General features: G+C 40.3%; 1 protein-coding gene across 1 annotated transcript in view; it reads right to left on the bottom strand.

Annotated features, from left to right (window-relative positions):
* Positions 1 to 5,534: 5,534 nt before the first annotated feature.
* SPTLC2 (serine palmitoyltransferase long chain base subunit 2) overlaps positions 5,535 to 15,701 on the bottom strand; it is a 68,270-nt gene continuing 58,103 nt past the window's right edge. The window contains exons 10-12 of the mRNA XM_038179619.2: positions 12,584 to 12,719; positions 10,532 to 10,661; positions 5,535 to 6,256 (exon numbers count right to left, since the gene is read on the bottom strand). Coding sequence (XP_038035547.1) covers positions 6,137 to 6,256; positions 10,532 to 10,661; positions 12,584 to 12,719 — 386 coding nt within the window. The 3' untranslated portion in view covers positions 5,535 to 6,136. The remainder of the gene's footprint in view (positions 6,257 to 10,531; positions 10,662 to 12,583; positions 12,720 to 15,701) is intronic.

Below are 15,701 nucleotides of genomic sequence, written 5' to 3'. Positions count from 1 at the left end.
ACACAGGCTATAGCTCCGCTCAGCCCCAGTGGTGCAGCTTTAAGAAAAATCACAACAGAACTTTTATTTTTAAATTCTTTATTATGCAGAACATAGAATATATTTGAATGGATTTTTTTTCCCAAGCAGTTTTTTTTTTCTCCAGTGTTTTTTTCTTTACATGCATTGTTACCTTTTTAAAGCCAATGTACCATCTGTTTATCTTTTCCCTGCCCAAAGAGCATCCGACTTCATGTTAATCCCCAGTGTAAAAAAAATTAGACATCTGGCATAAAATATTTTGGGGGGAGCCCATTTAAAAATTTTATCTAAAATGTCTTATCTACAAAAAAATCCAATATATTATGTACATTATAGCAACACAGAGGCATAGGAATACAGTGCAATTCAAGACTAAGTGCTGTGACTTGGTAATTCTGCCCAGGGCTTGTGGAAATGTGGGCCACCATTGGCTTTGGGACTGCTAACCTAAAGCCTCAGGCTCCAACGTTACCCTCATCTCTCTCAAACTGTCCTGAAGTCACTATCGGAAGGCTGGAGATGCATTTAGCTTAATATACCGTTAGGGGGTAGCAGAAATACTGTCTGGACAGCATGAGATTTGGCAAAAAAAAGTTAATGCTTTACAATGTCCAGATGCTTTGGTGCACGTTTCACTTAGCCAAGGGTATTTTTGGAACTGCACCAACCCCTGGCGTATTCAAGTGAGACCTGTTCACCTAATGTTGAGAAAATTAACTTGCTAGCTGCCACTGCTTTTGAAGTCCCTGACCCTCTCAGTAATTCTGCTTTCAGCAGCCCAGGGACCAGTTACCAACGTTTGCTACATAGGAACATCAGTGCAGAGCTGCACTATTTCTGGCCTTCACATACAGGCACCTCTCCTGCTCCTCAAACAGCTGCTCGCCAGGCTCAAACGCAAACAGAGCCGAGCAGCAGTACGTATTGCTTAACTGCCAGCACAGGGTATTCTTCCGTGGGCTAAAATCCACTGCATGCTTCAAGGTCAGTTTTAATTTCAATTCTTCATACCAAGAGTCACAGTTTAAGGCCTTCGACACACACCACACTCATCTCCTTCACCCAGCCCCTTGCGGGGACGTAAACACAACAGCTCCAATGCCTGCACTAAACACTTCTCTTCAAAGCTAATGCACAGTACCTCATCACACAAACACCGTGTCTGTGCTTTCAATTCACATCCAAATCTTTCACAGGTAAACAACTTGCAAGACTGGGAATGTTTACAGGAATACGAGCCATCACAATGACATCCGAGTTGTTTTTTGTTTTCTTTTTGAAACCACGTTCAAGTTACACAGGTCACACGACCGGTGTTTTTCCCAAATGGTCTGATACCACTTGGGTGCCAGCCCCAGAGCTGAAGCCAACAATTCCCCTGGTGAGGGGTCAATACCAGGCATTCACAGATGGTTCTGTGCTTCACTAGTGTTAGAACAGACCGCAGGCACCTCGGCTCTCCGTACAGAAGGTGCAACCCACACAGATCCCAGCACGCTTGGCTCTTTCACAGAGCGAGCACAACGTGCGGGGTTTCAGACTGAGCATTTTACACTGGGGTAAATCTCCACAAGTTTCATTCCGTGATGAGCTGAGGGAGCTTATGCATAGCACTCCAGCTACAGTGGTGCTAGATTTCTCTTAGATGACTCTTAGATGAAATCTCTCAGATGAAATGGACATCTCATGCTCACGGCTCTCCTCCAACCTTTCCTATCGTCTGTCTGAATAGATAATAGATAGAACTGCCATAAGCTGAATATTTTTCAGAGGTACAGAAATGGAGATTTGCACAGAAGGAAAGGAAACACTTGTTTACTTGGAGTGATGAAGTTTTAGAGAAGTGTCCCTTTGGCCACTGAAAGTTGCATTCCTATCTTAAGGATCCTTGTTCCAGTACACATGGAAGATCCCTGTACAGCTGAGAGTAACTGGTGACTGACTGCCCCATTCCTCCATCTCTGCTGTATCAGGAAGTCAGATTTCCTTCATCCACACAGCACAGGGCCGGATCACCGATTTCGCTGGAACACTCCCCTTTCCTGCTCTGTGCAAAGGTGCAGCTCTGATGCTGGGCACCACTTCTGCACTCTCAGAGGAAACATCAAGAGAGGATGGATGACGCGATTCCTTCCCTGAATGACTTCACCACGGTAAGATGTTTGGTTGGTTCACTCCTGAGCCTAAAGCAGAAGCATGCTACACCAATAATCCAAGAACCAGAACAGCTCTCTAAGGACGCTACTTAGAAGGAAAAAAAAATAGAAACTGAACAGAATTAAATACACCATATACACAGATACTATACAAGAGTTTGTGTTTTCTGTAGAAACAAAACCAAACACTTCATTACAAAACAAACAAACAAATGAAACAAACAAACAACAAACAATAAAAAAAAATGGTTTTCCTCTCTTCCAAAGAACTAAAGAGAAATTATGAATCAGGCTCCTTAAGACAAAGGTCTCCTACTTGGGAAGGCCAGATTCTAACAAGAAGCAGATCCCTTACCATTCGCTGGGTAATAGGAGATTCTCTACTTTCTTAAAAGAATATGGCCATCAGCCTTGAAAACTATAATGGTTCTGAACTCTTCACTCAGCTCAGCAGAGGCAAAATCTTGCTTGCTAAGGTCTTCAGAGCGGTACTGGGAAGATAACTATTGTATATTTACAGGCAAGTTTAGCCAATGTACAGTACAGAGCAAAATCCTTTGTTCAAAAGCAGCCTTCATTTTCTTTTGAATTTTGCATCTCTTAAGAAATACCAGGAGTCATTTTCAATTACAATGTCTCAGAGAAGTTGGCAGGGACTGAAGTCTATTTCTTAAGCAGCTTTTCTTCCTTTGTGATGTCTCAAGATTGATTCTTTCATTCACTTCTACTGCCAGGACAAAAGGGAGACAGATTTCGGGTCGGTACATAATATCAAATCAGCAATCCACCCTACACATAACTAACCGTGACAGCATATGTGCTGTAGGCTCGCCTAGCACCAAACCAGTAGTGGTTTGCTTCTTAGGTTGTGGGAGCGGAGTTTTTCAGTAGGTGTGAAAAGATTTTCCTGGCTTTTAAGTTAACAATTCACTGAACATGAAAGTGCTAAATGTTAGACTGCTTAATTTTCAGAAGTAGTTTCAACAGGTACCAGACTATGGCAGAACAGGTTCCCCCAAATAAGAGACCTCCTTGGGTGTGTGTGGGGAAATGTTGCTTATCAGAAAGGATACAGGAGTGCTGAAATGTAACCAAGCAGTTTGCAAATGCTACTAACTGCCTGAACGATTTCTGAAATGTCTTTGCAACCCAGAATTCAAAGTCACGCAGACAGCATAACACAGCAATAAGATACTGAAGGGCCGAAGTTTAGCATGAGCACAATCTCCTTTAAACAAATACAAATGGAATCCCAGTACGGAGATGGATAATTTTAGAACACAGTTCCAGAAGCGTTATACAGGAGTTATCTGAGTTATCGATATTTATCCAGCCTTTTTTCCTCCCTTCTAAAAATAAGCTGCCCTAAAACTGAATCCCAGAGACAAGACTAAGACTAGAGACTTGTAGAATCTGTGATAACCCATCTCTGACTTAACATATTACAAGTTTCAAACGGACTGACTATGCAGTGGTACCAGCACGCTGTACACCTGGGAAGGCTCAAAATAGCTCTCCGCTGACCCATGCCTATGAGTTGGTTGGTTTTATCAGCTCTTAAACTGTTTCATGATCGAGTCAACCAACTTCCTCTTGTTCCCTGCTACAATCAAGAAAGAAAAAAAGAATAGTTCTTTGAGGTAAAACTTCTTGAAATCAGAAAGCAGGTCACCTGCTGGAATGTTAGAGCTGGTCCTGGGCAGAATGTAGGTGAGAAAGGTCGAACTGATAAAGCGAGCTTATGTAAGTGCAGTTTACTCACTCTGTGGCTGAACAAATGAGATTACTCCATAGCCATCAAGGCTGCACATGCAGGTTACAAACTTCTTGGACTGTGTGCACACTGTGTTCCAGAAGGCGAGCAAATCAACGTTCGGGGACTAAGACAAACACTTACCCAGACCTAGTTTGAAAACAGTCAGTTTTAGTTCTTCTTAAGTAATTAAACTTCTGAAATGCAATGGTAAAAAACTGAAGCAGTGTTTTGTAGTGCCGTTACATTAAAACGTAGTAAGATCTGTAAAGATGTGAAGATAGATATTATATAAAATAGAAACCAATGCTGCTTTAACTCACTAGATGTATTCTCAGAACTGCTTGGTGGCAGTGACCGAACAGCTCCTTCCCCATTAGCCAAAGAGTGAACATAAAAAAACTTATATATTTATTTATAATTTATAAACATATATTATAAGTAAATATATATGTATGTATATATATATAGCAGCACCAAATTGCTTTAAGCTGCATTCTGCTTTAGCTTTAAGATGAAGAATCTGTTTGAGAAACTCCACTGCCACCTGCAAAGGGCATCATGCTAACCCCAACTCAAGAGCTGGCCCACACCTAACTGACACAACATTAAAGCATTACTAGTTTTGCAAATAACCTACAAGTCCAGGGAAACAAAAACACACCAAGAACTATACTGCAACTGACTCCTGTTGTAATATTTTTGGTATCTCTTCAATGATGTGTTCTGTTCACTGAGAGAATTCAAGATGCTATGACTGTGAAGCAGACCACCTCTAAGGTGCACTAAAGGAAAGGTGTCTATTTTAAACTTTGATGGGAGTAAGACAGCGTGGAACTTGAAAAATAAAGATACCAAACAGTAACTGGCTCAGTGAACATTAATTTGATCTCACAGTAATAGAAATGGAAAAACATGAAGACCTCAACCCAACTGCAGTTGTGAGGACAGTTTCTCTTTGGGGAAGCCTATATAGACTTCACAGCTGCCAGTTATGAGACTTTGTTGGCTAATTGAAACCTAACATACGATACAAGACACAATCTGTCTATACTCTTTGCATAAGAGCCTTGGACAACAAGGCCAAAGAAGAACATCTCATACGTGACAAGAAAAGATCAGTGTGGCAAAGGGCAGTGATCATTCTTTCACAGATCTGCGTGAAATAAGTGGTTCCCTAATAGCCATCCATTGTACAGGCCTGCTTATTCAGAGGTTCTGGTCTTAAAAGGAAGCACGAGGCTTGCTATGGTTTGCTGAAGTCCAAAAGCACCCTTCTAGAACCTATCAGCTACCAGATATACTTGTTCGTGGTTTTATAATAGTTCTAAAGCAAAAGCAAAAATAATCTGAAGATGAGAAAGCAATACACACACACACAAAAAAAACCATTTTTTTAAAAAAAGTAGTATGTCAGAAGGAAGACAGATCATCCCAATTTAAAAATAACTAACACAAAAATCTCTTCATCACTTACCCTATATCAAGAGGACAATTACTGTCAAAATCTGATATCCATACTGGGAAGGAAAAGAGGCTAGAGTCCCCGAAGTCTCTCTGCCTGTGGCTTACAGAACTAAATAATGTTTGGAACAATGGTCCTGTCAGTGACATGTCAGCAACACATTTATTTTAAAAAAGCTAAATTCAAGTTTTAAACACAAGTAACTGCAAAAGGAAGAAGCTTTGGTTGATTATCCGTCTTGTCAAATACGCCAAAGTTAGCAATCAACAGTTTCTCTAGGCAGTTTCCAATGAACGGACAGGTTGGCTCACTCCTTACTGGGAAGGTCAGACATCTAGCAGTGACACTGGAAATGCTGCCATGCCAGCATCACACATGCTCACAACATCTCAGCCAGCATTCGGGAGGCTAATGGTGCATACAAAGTCTGAGCTGATCAGCCACAGCCAACTCGGGTTGCTGTGAACTTATTGAGACAAATAAATAAAAAAAAGCAACATGAAAAAATAAAGCCAAGCACCTCTAGGGCCAGACCCTGAAGACACAGGAATCAAAGCTTTTTTTTTTTTCTCCTCTCCCTATTTACAAAATGCCATTTAGAGCTGATGTGGCCACTTCAGTATTGTGAGGAAATGTCTTTTATGCTAAGCAGTCTTAAGTGTGTTGTTCACAGACTCTGCGGGCTGCGTGCCACCGTGTCCCACAGGGTGTGTCCCTCCCACCAAGGCACATGGAGGGAGTTCAGTCTTCTGTTTCTTCATATGTAGTCTCATCAAATGGCCGGTCCAAGAGAGGTACCAAACGGTGACGGGAATATTTCAGTTGCAAAAGGTCCCCAACTTCATTGATTTCTTTTAAAGCCTGAGAAAGAGATCACAGGATATCAGCAGAGGAAACAGATGCAAGAAAGCCATCAGCACATCTTCCTTTTTGCATGCCAACAGACCGCTCTGACAGCAAAGTAGGATTTCACCAGGCTGTAAGTTTGCAGGTTTGGAAGTGTGCAGGATTTGTTTTTGATTTTTGTATTTGGAAGCCTCTAGACCAAGTGAGCAGCACTGGTCGTTCAACTGAGAGAGACCCTGCGCTACCTGACTATTCCAACTCCAAGGCAAGAACATAAAAACCATCAATATTACCCCAAATTTCACTGTCAGCCAAAATAAAGCCATGTCTGTTCATAGGCAGATCAACTGGGAACAGTGCTCCTCCTGTAGTCCCAAGTCCCAATAATTAATATTTAATTAAAAAGACCTTTGTGTGGATTCCAATTGTGTGCTTATTGGTGGGGCGCACTGGGCACAAACCTACGGATAACTCTCTTCCTAAGGGATTAATAAAGCTGAATCAGAAAAAACATACCTGGAGGTTTGACTCTCATTCTTGTATCATACAATATGAATCATTGTGCATGCTAATATACTGTGCCTGAAATACTATGGTTTTTAAACTACAAGGCAGCGAAATGCAGCCTGTGATATTATGCTAAGAGTTTCCATTGATGTGTTTGTTGTATCTGCATTTGACTAATTTAAGTTGCTCATATGCAACTAGAGACGCAAGCTCTATATAATAAATAATATTGTATGGGAGATTTTTTTTTGCCAAGGAGAAGTCATTCAGGGTAGGACCCCAAGCATTTTTTATTATTTTTAATTCCCTGGAGAGCAACCCTCCCTGACTGTTGCCACAAAGACACCACCTCAGCAACTGATGGCCCAGAACACTGCAAGTGAGCTAACAAAACCTTTCACTATGATACGCATGGAAATCATGGGAAGTTTACCAGAGATCAAGCATCTGCAAGCATAATAAGGAAAGTCAATACTCATTTAATTGTGCAATCTCTTTGGGAAGACAGTCTCACAACAGGATTTGTTACAAGTCAAACTCTAAGCTTCGATTTATTTCTCTACAGATCATTCCTGGAACAATGTCCAAAAATAAGTCCGTTGCTGCAGAAGAATTTCTAACAGTATGTGATGCTTATTATCTTACACCTGGCAAGTGACAAAGATGTGTGCAGAGGATGACTTTCAGTGCGATTTCTGAACTCAGATGTTGGCATTCTGCATTCCCTTGAATTTAAAATAATGTGTTCAGACCGGTACATTCAACATTCCTTTAGAATGCCACCGATCCAACAGTAATGCTCTGATTTTACCATGTTTTGGGTCAGATGCCTGTCTCCTGAGAATAGTTGGCAGACCGGGGTTAATATCCCTACATGCTTTTCCTTCCTGGATGAACAGTCCAAGTTTTTGTTTCTTTAAACAATGGCCCCTCATGCTTGTTATATCTGGCAGCAAGAACTTCTCCACTCTAAAATCTGGAGGAATGGCAAGCCCAGAAGTTGGACCTCAGTTTAAAAAAAAAAAAAAAGCACAACAAAACACCAAGAGCATGGGCACAGTTTGCCAGAGCTTAAAGTAAAGACCCCATATGGAAACAATTTAAGGTTGAATTTCTGTTGAAAGAGTCTGTTAACTGTTATTCTTGAACGCAGATTTAGGATTTTATTAATTTAAAACAAAAAGGTCCATGTGACTAGCAAAGAGTACAAAGGAAATGGCATTGGTGAACTCTGACTTCAGGAGAGTGTAATATATTTTTCATCACTGAAAAGAAAGCACCAGCCCACAGGGATGCAGGTTATGAGGGACTTCACTCTGATCCTGAGCCAAATATTTTCAGGCAAGGAAGTTTTATTTACATAAAACGGTTAAAATTGTAACTGAGAACTGTTCCCCATCATGTGGGTTTATTTAATAAGAACAAGGAAGCATTACAAATATCAGCATTTACAAGACAAGCTTCTCTTCCCCATAGTCCAAACCCGGATTAATTTTGTTTAGAAGAAATGCCGTGATAACAGCAGTAGTTAGCATCCATACACACGTGGATGGGCTACCCAGTTCTCCTGTCTCGGACTCATACAAGCTCTTTGCCAGCTCTTGTACTCATTTCATTTTTTTCCTCTTGGGTATTGTTGCCATAGTTCAGCAGAGGGATCAGATCTGATGCCTGATGCTGTCTTAATTACTAGCTGCCTAAAATCAACTCCCTTTCACTACAACACAAGACAAACACAACACAAAGTCACTGACACAAAGACTTGCTCCTTATTAACTCCCCTTGCCAGTGTTCTGAGCATTCAGTTGTTTTGAACTTTTAAATGGTTTATGCCAACTTGGAACAAAGCCCTCACATGCTGAATTAAATCAAGATTTCTTCATTCACTTCAAAATTCACACCTCATTTTGTCCTCGATTAATTTTCTTAGGCAGACAAGCCCTAATATATTAAACAAGTATTTCTTTTGGTTTACTGCATTTAGCACCTACACGGGTACTCCAGAAATGAGTCTTTAGAATTAAATGCACAAAACTTGAAATATTTTCCGGAAAGTTGAAAGACTCGTAAGGAGGTTGATTAAAACCAAAAAACTCTTTTCCTCAGCAGGCTAATAAAAGTTGCAGATTGTTTTTGGAAAAGAACAAGTATAGTACTTGTAAATATTCTGTGAAAACAGCTTGGTAAGGTTAAGACTCCAGCTCATAGCTAACAGAGAAGACAAAGGCTAACTGACAGCAAGAAGTTCTGTGGCAGCGAAGGATGGGAAGTTTGAAACCTTTTTTTGACTTGTTGGCAAATGTCTGTTTATATTACAACTCCTACTCACTGTTCATGCTATGAAATGTTACTGCCTGATCATACTTGGACACTGGGCACGATTTCCCCTTTATAATTCCATGATGACTATTCCCAGCCACCTTCTTGTCCATAACATATTTTAAAATACTTGCAAAGATTTCTCACTGACTTCATGGGCCTTTATATTCTTCAATGCAAGTCTTACCAGTAAGGACTAACAATAAAAGGTAGCACGTAACTTGACTTTTTCCATATATTTTGTCACTAGATTCCTATGCCATTCAGCAGCAGCCCCATGTTTCCCTTAGTCTTCCTTTTGCTACAAATATCCCTAAAAAAAACCCTTCTTGCTGTATTTCATGTACTTCAACACATTCATCTCCAAGTGGGCTTTTGCTTTCCTGACCTCATCTTTGCATGCTCAGGACAACGTCTCTGTATTCCTTTCAGGTTCTGAAAAGAAAGGAGTGGGGGGGGGGGGAAGAGGGGAGAGTCAACCCCTTCCTCTTTTCAGGACTGTATCCTATGTGATTATTTCATGCAGCCTCTGTAAAGGGCAAAGTCTACCCTCTTTAAATTCAAGGTTGTGACTCACAGTAACTTAGGCTCTGAGTCAGAGAACAGCAGAACTGGAAAAATCACAATGGAGAACTTTGACTGAACCTAGGACAGACTATGTATATGTCTGTCTTATTCAGAAGACTCAAAAATGAATGTAGTTACCATATTCAAAATGTATAAAGGATAGTCAGGTTTCCTGATAAATCCCCTGTCGATTATATTAGTCAGAGAGTAACTGCCATGCTTAATTTTTAAAGTAGCATCTCCTAACTGAGATACAGACCTCCTTTAAGAGGGTTGCTGCTCCTGCTGGAACATGCCTAGTGTGGGCAGGAGCCAGCAAGGCATTGCACATGGCACAGCCTCATTCAGGAGGGGATCATTTATGATACAGTGCTCTGAAGCCATAAACAAGAGCTGGAATAGTAATGTTTGGAATAAATGTGCTCACTGGTAGGCCACATGAAGGGGTTTGCAGTTGCTCTTGAAAAGAATACGGATGTTTTGTGGGATCTTAGGCCTTTTTTTTTTTTAATCAACTTGTGTCTAGTATCAGAAGCAGCAGTTTTTCTCCCTTTTAAAAGATTCCATTTCACAAGCTCAAGAACTGAAGGCAAAGCCTCTAGAGAAGGGAAAAAGCAGTGTCTCAAGGGAACAAGACTGTCCCTCTTGCATATCTGAAATGGGAAGAAGTTTCTGAAATTTACTGAAGGCAGCCATTCCGCTTTGTTGGGGAAAGGAATGAGATGGTGTCATTGCCAGCTCTACTACACAAGGCTTTGAACATTAGGTTCTACTCATTTGCATACCAAACATCAAACCAGTCTACAAAAAAAAAAAAAAAACAACCACAAAAAAACAGAACTGTTATCTCTGTTTATAGAAGGCATAAGCAAGAGGGAGACAAGATGAGACACTTACCGTATCAAGCATCTCTTTGGTATGAGCTGCAGACAAACAGAATCTGGCTCTGGACTCGATGATTGGTGTTGCAGGGAAGCCCACAACCACAACACCAATGTTCCTCTTTAGCATCTCACGCCCAAATGCACTACCAGAAAGAACAAGGAAAATTGTCAGAATGATACCAGGTGAGGCAGAACATCAGCATAAAGGTCTCAGCATGTTAACTCATATTGGCGTTTATTAAACAAGCCAGTTACACTGAAACTGATCTTCCAGTGCTTTCTTGTGGAGGTAGAATGTCTCATCACAAGGCCCTCTACTTCAATCCCAAGATGGTAAACCAAGGATGACCGTATGTGGCGGGGGCTGGTCTTTTGCCAGGCTGTTTCCAAATGGATTTGTAACCCACACTTGAGAATATTTCTGATAGGAAACTGAGATGTGGGCTCAGAAGTTGGACTACACAAGGAATTGACCCCTGGCGCAGATGATACTGCAATTTCTAAATGGTTTGTTTCTACCAATTAAATGAAATTCAGGTACGTTATGGAGTCACAGAATGTATGACTTTTAAGTGCTTTTCATGGGAACATTAAATCTCCACAATAAATTAAGATCATCTAATGTAATACCAAACTTTTTTAAGGAAGGTGCAAAAATCTCACTCAACAGTCACAGAATATCTTCACGTATGCAATGAGAGGAATGACTAGATTCTTTCCATAATGGCAGTGCAATTGTGGGTGTTTCTAGAGGCCACAATAAATGGTTCAGCCCTTTTAAACTGACCTTCTTGTCTTTAGAAGTAGCAATGAACTAAGATTGATGAGCACCTACAACAATAACACCCTTTTACTTTTTTTTTTTTTTTTAAATGTTTTCTGCCTTCTGCTGCAACATTTTATAAATAAGTATATCCTAATATACTTCATTTTGGATCCAGTTAGTACTCTCAAACTTGAAACAGACTTCAAGAGAGAAAGAAAGGATGAGGTAGACCCAATGTAGACACCAATGGCCAATTCTCTCTGTGCTCTTGCCTATTTTTAACTAAGCTACTGGCCCAAATGCTCAGCTAGCAAACATTTCCATGAACATTTCCAGGGAAAAGATTGCACTGATTAGTAGAACAGCTGGAAGGTAGACACAGTATGCACTGTGTGCTGGACAGCACATATCGCAGGCTCCACAGCACCCATAAAGATTTTATGGGCCTTTTAAATTTGCTTGCACTGAGGAGGGTGGAAGACTACCATATCTAGCTTCATGAAGACAGCTACATGTTTGTTCCCTCACGGAATACAGCTTAGCCAGACCAAAGACTAGCTGAGCTAGAAGAGCACTAAAGGTGTTCTGTACTGCTTAAAATGAAGCTATGCTTTCCAAATCTGAAAGTGTTGGTTGAACTCTGCATTATGCATGGACACTAAAAAGCAGCTGTCAAAGCCAAGTTGTCAATGAAATCAGGATGTTTACATTGCAAAATATTTTAATATACAAGTTATATCCTGTTTGCAGAATTTCAGACTTAAGTATCCACACAGCAGTCCACAAGCATTTCTAAAAAAAACATGTATTAGCATTCTATTAGTACTTACAATAATTATGCCTGAGCTATTAAATCACTACAGTAGTAGCGTGTTTTTATTTTATTATCATTGTTGTTATTTTTTAATTTTACAAAGTTCAGCTATGGAAATGTTCACTGCTCCTGACCCATGAACTGTCGCAAAGTTTTTCCAGTAACATTCTTATATGAGTTTCCAATCAATTTCAGTTTCTCTTTAGTGAATATATGCACTCTATATATAAATAAAATCAAAGCTTTACTACTGCATGTCACGCTTTACAAATTGCTTCTCTGAAGTGCTCTTCTGCAGCCCCAAGCTACAAGCCCCAGTTTTCTCCAGATCACTTATAGGAAGTTTCTATGTTTTACAAAACTTAGTAATGGTCACAAGAAGTAAAAAACAGAACATTCTTTCCTTACATTTACAGAAGTCTTAATATTCTTTTAGCATCCTAGCTTTAAAGTAGATGGATGAGAAGTTACCCCATTAAACCTACCCAATTTTTGCTGGCATGTACAGCATCAGAGGCACAACAGGGGAGTCTTCATTTCCATAGATGATAAAGCCCATCTCTTTCAGTCGTCTCCTGAAATACCTTGTGTTCTCTGCTAGCTGCTGCACACATTCTTTCCCTAGAAAAGAAATTAAGATAAGACCATGAACACAACAGTCCTAAATCATGTGTAATTGCAGCACAAGACCTCTAGCTAAGGTACAGACCATGAATGTATCATTTGTGCTTATGGAAGTTTTAAAATTAGAACAAACTGAATTCTAATCTGTATTTCTCTCATGCAATCAAGATTAATTACTCATTTTCAGATAAGGCTGTAGCTGAATGGACTGACACATGCATAAAGGACAGGCATAATTGTCAAATCCAAAACTTCCCTAGTTTTTCTGCATGAGAATTGTATCAAGAGATACAAATCTGACAAAATGATATAGAAGCCTGTTTTTAAGCAAGCTGCAAAATTGGCTCAAAATTCACTGATAACTGCATGTTGAAGAAGAGTTTGCTTACTCTTTGAATAGTTACTGAACATGTATCAGCTGAGGCTCTTCACTACGCATTGTCCTGCCTGCCTGTATTGATGCAATTTACCATTTTTCTCCTAGATCTGCTTGCTGAACTGATCATGTGGCTGCTCCCTAACCTTTCTCAGTGAAAGTGAGCTGGGTTTAATTTAAACAGATTACTTCTGATAATCCAGATCACTTTGCACAAGCAGCAGCAGCGGTCAATTTATCATGTGTTCAGCCAATTTATTTTTTTTTGACATTTGGCAAAATTAGTACAGAGAACATCGGATTGCTGGTATAACTTAAATACTCCAGCTACTGAGATATGCGTTGGACAGCCTATTTATCAGTCAAATTCTAAAAGATCCACAAATTCTCAGCTAAGCAGATGAATGCAATAATGCATTTCTGATTAACTAATATTCTAATGCATTTAGGAGAGAAACGTCTGCTGTAAGACTATGACAGGTAGGTAACATTTATACTTGCTGGTCTCTGGTCCACAGCCTATATTTTTGGATAACTGATCATCCAGCCACAGCCTTCACTAAATGAGTAATTCATATAGTGAAGCACTAAATCTTCCGGTGCTGATATATGCCACATAGTGAAGCTGGCTGCTAGATATTAATAGTCTCCCTTTAAAGTCGCAGCTAACATAAGGTGATTACCCAAAAGGAACGCCAGGCCTCAAAGAGACATCCACACCCACATAGCTATGCTCCAGGCCAGAACAAATGTAGTTTTAAGAGCCTATATGGTTTTTGTAGCCAAGAGTATCAGACATTCCACCCACAACCATGCAATCAAAGGCAAAATCCCATCAAAGGCGAAGCATAAGAAAAAAAAGAATGAAACCTGTTAAGTTTGCAAAACTTGGCCCGTCATTAGTGGGCAGGAACTGGTATTTTTAATTGTACTTGCTGCCATTTGAAACATCTCTTCTCCTCCATTAACAACTTTATTTCTTAATCTTTTATCCCCCGGAGTTTCTGCAGAATCTTAATTCCTCTTCCCCCCAAAACAGCAAGATTTCAGTAAAACACAAATGCATTTTGTGCTTATGAAACTTATTTTGTATCTGGCTCACATTAGATCAGATCCTCTAGCTGAGATCCAGATTTTTCTCTCTGTTTTAAAACCAATTACTTGGTTATTTAAATACACCAGCCTGCAAAATGAGGTGAAAAAAAAAAAAAACACAAACAAAAATCTTCAACCTACTCCAGGAGACCAGAGATAGTGGACCAAATGTCACTTCTTGCATTTCTAACATTCAGGCAATCAATAAAAACACAGATGTCCAAGAACAGCTGGAAAGAGCTATCTACGATCGGGGGAAAAAAAAGGTGCCATGGTACCTCCTGAGAAAACTGCATCCACTTGTTCCTACACAAAAATGCACAACTTTTGACAACATTTCAGGTCAGTGATTTATAATCCCATCAAAATAAACATGAAATTTCACCGCTGCAGGAGTGGTAAGGTAATGAACACTGCTGGGTATCACTGCTGTGATCTGCCCCTCTCCCACAACCGGGGATGCAGATCCTCCCATACCACACAGCAGGAAGTTTACAGCGTATCAAGCAGGAGAAGAAACTTCTGCACCTTTATAGTTTTCCCCTCTATATACTCACACCACTTTCCAAATTGCTTGGAGCCTTCCAGGCTAAAGATTAAAGAGCAACCTTAATTTGTAGTTGGCAACTGCTTCATAGTCTTCCGTAAACATTTCTCCCATAAAAAGAGTTTGATTCTAGATTTGTCCTTACAGATTGAGGAGTGCTTTGAGATGTTTCATGTGCAAATCTTTCAGTTCCCTCCACACACAAGCACCTATTACAGCAAGCAATAGATGTGGAAGATGCTTATAGTCTTCAGGTTTGTGGTCTCAAAAGCCTGTCAGTGTTTACTCTGCTCCAGAATCACCTGTCAGTTTAATGAAATAATTACTTCTATAAAAGCTTGCTACCATGGCTACAGCAGTATTACTGAGAACCTGGAAGTGTATTTAGTGGTGTTTTCTCACTGCCTACCACACGTCTTTTTTTTCCTGAAAAAGAGCTGTAGCTGTAGGTAAGCAAAGCACCCAGGTATTGAACAAGAGCCTGGCACAGGTTCTTTATCCTGTATTTTTCTTTCTCCATGCATTGCATTCAGCTCCTCTCCTCTGCATGTCAGTGTATTTCGCCTCCTAATCCAACGTAAAATCCTGCACTTGAAGAGTGATGCCACATGCTATTTAAGTAGGATTTACAATAGTAGGCAAAAAGCATGCACCCAGTGCTAAGATCTGTTAAGATGTGCTGGTTCAGCCTCACTGATGCACAAAGGTGTAGCAGGCTGTTCATTGCTACTACAATTTTAGCCATGGGTCTGTGGCCACAAAGTTGACGCGAGCAGTGCTTGGAGACAGCAGTGACCAGGTAACCAGTACCACTAATCCCACTCCTACCCAAACCATGTTGAAGCATCCAAACAGGACTTCAAAATCCCTTCCCAGCCCAAGTATTTTCTGAAGCTCTGAGCTCTGTCCACATCTGCTCAACTGAAGGCCTAGAAAGACTGCCAGGACTGCAAGACTCTTC

Source organism: Anas platyrhynchos, chromosome 5, assembly GCF_047663525.1.
Source record: "Anas platyrhynchos isolate ZD024472 breed Pekin duck chromosome 5, IASCAAS_PekinDuck_T2T, whole genome shotgun sequence".
Classification (NCBI taxonomy): domain Eukaryota; kingdom Metazoa; phylum Chordata; class Aves; order Anseriformes; family Anatidae; genus Anas; species Anas platyrhynchos.
The sequence above is the reverse complement of the archived record's forward strand: the minus strand, read 5'-3'. Positions and strand labels throughout refer to the sequence as shown.